Consider the following 5,410-nt stretch of genomic DNA (forward strand, 5'->3'; position numbering starts at 1 on the left):
TAGGAAAAAGTCAGATTTCCGCTGATGCTGTTTGGAAACACGAGGATCGTTTTAGCAGCTATCTTTGATAAGTTTGTAAGAACGACCATATTAATTATCTTAGCGTAGTTATCTGTAGCGTTAGCTTTCCCGCGGTTAGCCGGCACGGGTTAGTGTAAAGTATCGATTGAAGGTTGAAATGTCTAGCAAAGTATTTACCACAAGCTTTTTCCGCCTGCTCGGATGCTGAGGGTTTTAGAAGCACGTTGGTGTAACTTTTCAAGCCCTTTGATCAGGTATAGCTGTCTATTTGGCACCCAAAGCTTACTCGCGAAAGTGCTTTACTCAGGAGAGTTAACCTTGTAACTTTTTGTGACACTCACTTATTCGACTAGTTCACGTGCAATGCCTGCGGCACGTAATCATACGCCCAGGCTGTCACCTTTGTTCTTCGAAGGAAATGTATTGATTAACCAATCACAGCGCAGCAAGAGCAGTTTTTAGTAGTTTGATGACATAGTTGGCTGCCGGCAACGGCAGAGTGCTCAAGTATCACGCCAGAATAAAGAAGTTAAAACACTGAAGCTGTGCCTACAAAATCTGTCTCGTAACAAATTTCTGGAGGATGATCCGGGTACAGATTCTCTGGTAAAAGAAGCCAATCAGTCCCAGCCAAACCGCGAGTTCTGTTGGTAAAACAGTTGAGTTTAGTGTCATGGGTCGGTTAAGCGAAGGCAGAACTTTCTAAGCCACCTAACTTTCAATGTGGGTCTTCCTTAAGGCGATCACCATAACTAACCCTTCTGCTAGTTCTATGATGTTTTCTTGTGCCGCTAAATTCAATTTCTTAATGTTCCCGTCAACCTTTGCGTTGATTTGTTTTTAGCTTATAGTTTCAAAAGAATTGAATACACTTGCAAATCGAGGCAGATAAATCCTGTAGTTCGGCGAGTTGAGGGGTGATTACGCGAAGTAAGGCGAAATTGACGTCCACGCTAGAACTTCTAGGGTTCCACAATCACTTCAGATTAGTGACGGGGCGTGCCAGAGTCAACCCAAAGTTAAATATCTTTTTCTCACGTGGGCTCGACACAAAACGCTCAATAAGTTTCCTTAAAATAAAGAGTCCTTTAGGTTTTGATTACGGGCCGGGATCTTCCATGAAACTAAATTTTAATCATGGACACAGGGTAGATCGCTAAGTTGCTTTCAGACCATACAAAAGAATTAGTAGGCCACTTTGATGCACAACTGGTGACTCTTACAACTGTGCGAACTTTGCAAGGAGGTGTGACTGTCAATCCAATTCACACAACCTGATTGGCGGACAGTTTTTAAAAAATACGTATTTAGCTAGGTCGCACTGTAAATGAAGTTGTTATTATTATTATTATTATCATTTTTCCTTTTGTTGTGTGAAAGCCGTGCACTTTGCTTGTGATCTCACTAGTTTGCTAAGAGGAAGAAATCTGGAAAAAAAGACAACCACAAAAATTTTTGGCGTAATGTTTTTTAATGGTTTCGCACCTAAATATGGAAGATAAATTCACTAAACGCTCTAGTATCCATGCCTGCCACACCCGCAATCGTGATTTATTACATATACCTTTGTATAAGACTGCTACTGGCCAACGCACATTCGCATATAGAGGAACTAGTATTTGAAACAACTTAGATAATGACATAAAGCAATGTGTTTCCTTGAAATCTTTCAAGCAAGCTATAAAAGGGCAACTTACAGAGCGGGCCTTTTTTATAATGTTACCACGAATTCTTTTATTCATTAGTTTAGTATTTTAACGTATTCAAGTAATTGTAAATAGTGTCTGAAAAACCTTTCGACGATGATCCTATTAAAGTTCTATCCTATTCTTAACTTTAGTGAAATATTGCCTTAAGCGCAGAGTGCACGTTTAACCTTGTTGTGAAAAAGAAGTTGTATTAAACTAAGGGAACTTGAGAATGATCAACATTCAGTCTCGAAGCCAATGTTTCTCGACTCCTTTTTATTTTCTTCAATCTTTCTGGGTTTAGTATTTCCACTTGTTTTCTCAGGGACTATTTTTCTAAGACATCTACCACGGCACTATAATGATTTACGATACTAAAACAATATCGTGTACTATTACGGCTACATATTACTCAAAGACAACTTGATGTAGATGTAGACTACCACACGTACGCAATGCGTTCCTATTTTTTTAACATATGTATACTGATTTGTTTTAAAATTCTGTCTTATTTTTGCTACTACCTTTTAAAAGCGTGTCTCTTAAAGTGAAACCGTCGGCCACGTCGTTCATGCTTTTCAGTGAAACTGATACTGTGTGCGTAAAAAAAAAAAAAGAAAAACGAAAAAAGAAACACTAGTCTAAAAAATTACAAAAATAATTTTCGATACATTTCGCATTGCATTGGAGTACATTTCTTGTACCTAAAATATTAAATTATTGTGTGAATCACGATGTCTTTTGGTAAAAAAACTTAACATATTTAATGCTGTATTAAGTTCAGTTTTGAAATCGTGATACAAAAGTCACTTGCATAAACCAGTATTTATTCAAATTTGTTTAGTCCTCAAATACGATTTTCAGTAACTTTTAATACTTCTAAAGGATTACTTCGCATTTTTTAAAGCCTGCCAAGCTACAAGCCGAAAATTAGTCAGTTTAACGATTTTATATGAAGAATTAGCTCGCTCTGGTTACAAACATTTTGCTATTTTCGGAGGGAAGAGTTCCGAGTTCGAGCACAAACCTTTACGCAGAAAACTAATAATAGAAATAGTTGAAGAATATGAAGCATAAAAGTCACGAAGTCAAAAGAATTACATACCATGTACATTTTTATCGCGTTAAGTATCACCCATTTTCCGCCGGCATGTTATGCGTACTTTGAGGATGTTCTTTAAGGAGCTTTGAAAATCACAATTTTAACATGTCCATAAAAAGTATCTAGATAGTAAAGGAAGAGAATGGTTGTCCTTATTTTGTGTTAAGTTTGGTGCCAATTGGATTCATTTTAAGTCTGCACCGTTGCTTGGCCTCGGAGCAAATTTTGGACAATTTGTCAAACAGAAAACCACACTTTAACTGCGCTTTCAAATTGCTTTCAAATCGCTGGAAATTGCAAATATGATTTTTGAATCACATAATGCTGGCTCACATAATGAATGTAATAATTGTTTGTGTCTACATATTTTTCCCAACATTACTTTTACTATCCGTATTGGAGTGTAACTCAAACAACTCTGTAACATAACACTGTAAAAGATCTGATCTCGTGTCCACTATTACATGCAAAGGAGCCTTTTTTCATAAAATGTCTCGTAGCATATTTTGCACCGCTTACGTTTTACAGCTAAGTAAATTCTGCCAAATGCAGTGTTTTCACAACCCCTTGATAAGGATAAAAGGTATCCTGTAAATCTCCCTTGTCTTCCTCCTCCACCTCTTCATCATCATCCTGTCCCGAAGTTGTACGGCACACAAAAGCACTCACGATGTACAGACAATTCCCGGGTTTAATAACGAAAATGAAACAAAAATTACAAAATAACTGGTCTCACGATCCTCGTGTTGTTTGCGTTGTGTCTCCTCAAAAACCTTCCTATTTCACAATACTTCTCTGTCTCCTATTTCACTTGTCAATCATCTGAATACTAAATGTGACATCCGGTTGTAACGCTAGGCAGTCACGATAGTTCCGGTACTCTCCCCTGAAAATTGAGTGTCATTAAATTTTCACTTAATCACGATCAATGTCAGTTAAAGGTGAGACTAATCAAAGTTGAATCATCCGCAGCAATCAATCTGATTTTAGCTCCTGCGTCTACTGCTGCCCTTCTTCTCTCAATGGTTCTGCCCTGTACTCTCGTCTCTGCTAACTCCTCCTTGTTCTCTTCATGTAGGCTTCGTATTTCGAGGGGGCATATCAACTGGAGTGGCCGCTGGATTTGATTTCCCTTGTGCAGTAAACCAACTCCTCTTACGACTCTGTCTCTGCCTCTGATGTGTCTAAGGACACGACCTTTCTTCCATTCTCCTCTGTTCTTCTCATCACCGATGATAAGTACGATCTCTCTGATTTCTGGGTAATCACACTCGCCTCTCTTGATTCGGTGACTTTCCATGAGGCCGTGGACATACTCCTTCTTCCACCTCTGCCACACATGTTGCCTTTTCTCATTCAATCGCGCATGTAACTTGGTGACTTCATCTCCGTCCAACTCTATGTCTTCTATGGTATACGCCTCTTGTCCCCACATGATTGCGTTGGGCGTCAGCACTTGTTCCTCTCCTGCTTCGCTTTCCATATACGTCAGGGGACGGTTGTTGAGGTGTCGTTCGATATCCATCACTACAGCTTCAACTTGCGCGTACTCTAGGTGTGTTCTCCCTATTGTCTTGTACAAAGTTCTCTTCACCTCTTTGATTAGCCTTTCGTATAATCCTCCCCACCACGGCGATCTTGATAAGTTGAACTGCCACATTATCTGCTGTTGCGCTAAAAAGTCTTGCAGCGCTTCACTCTTGCATATCTTCCTGATCCAGGTGGCTGTGGTTTTGAAGACGGCTGCGTTGTCCGACACGATGCGTTTTGGTCTGGTAAGGCGTGTGATGAAACCGTTGAGCTTTCTTTGGAATTCCTCTGCTGCTTGTGACTTAGTCATCTCTAAGTGCACTGCTCGTGATGTTGCACATGTGAATTTCAAGATGTGACACTTGTCCTGCTCTTTCTTGGAAATCTTGTAACTGTGAGGGGTCCTGCGAAGTCGATCCCTGTGGTCTCAAATGGTCTTCCACATTCTGTCCGGAATGGTGGTAGTGCAGCTGTTTCTGTTGGTCCGTATAGTCGTGTGCTAAACACCATGCACAAGTAGCAGTTATTGATTATCTTCTTCACCTTTGATCTCAGTTGAGGTATCCACCACTCCTCTCTCACTGCGGCCATCGTGCTCACGACTCCTAGGTGCTTTATGTCTTCGTGGATATGACGTATGAGCTTGTCTGCAAATACTTCCCCCTCAATGTACGTCGGCTGGTAACCAGGGATCCTCCCCTTGCACTTGAAAATACCAGTGTTTCCTTCTGTTACTAACTTCCAGCTGGGGCTCTCGATATCTGGTTCCACTCCTGCCTGCTCCTTCCTTATCCATTGGTCTCTTGCGTAACTCAACTCCTCGGTCGTTAACAGCCCCGTTCTCTTCTATGTTTTGTGTTTCTTGGTGGGTGAGTTATGTTTGAACCGTAGTGCCCACGCAGTCACTCGGAAGGTTCTCCAGAGTTTGCTTCTAGCAAGCAGTGCGTCCCACTCATCAGGCTCCTTCTTGGCTGAATAAAGCGTTTCTTCCCTTTCTGGCCTGTGTTCATCGCTAACGCTTTGAGGGGTTTCTAATTCCGGTTGTTTTGTCCACTCTGCCTCCTTCAGC

At 40.7% G+C, this 5,410-nt stretch overlaps 1 protein-coding gene across 1 annotated transcript; it reads right to left on the minus strand.

The window, feature by feature from the left end:
• Positions 1 to 3,486: 3,486 nt before the first annotated feature.
• Positions 3,487 to 4,823, minus strand: LOC138036797 (uncharacterized). The gene is made up of 2 exons (XM_068882878.1): positions 4,735 to 4,823; positions 3,487 to 4,474 (listed from the first exon to the last, which is right to left on the minus strand). The coding sequence occupies exon 2, from the start codon at positions 4,469 to 4,471 to the stop codon at positions 3,743 to 3,745; it is 729 nt and encodes a 242-aa protein (XP_068738979.1). The 5' UTR covers positions 4,472 to 4,474; positions 4,735 to 4,823; the 3' UTR covers positions 3,487 to 3,742.
• Between the last annotated feature and the right edge of the window lie 587 nt (positions 4,824 to 5,410).

This window comes from Montipora capricornis, unplaced genomic scaffold (genome assembly GCF_036669925.1).
Source record: "Montipora capricornis isolate CH-2021 unplaced genomic scaffold, ASM3666992v2 scaffold_502, whole genome shotgun sequence".
Lineage (NCBI taxonomy): Eukaryota > Metazoa > Cnidaria > Anthozoa > Scleractinia > Acroporidae > Montipora > Montipora capricornis.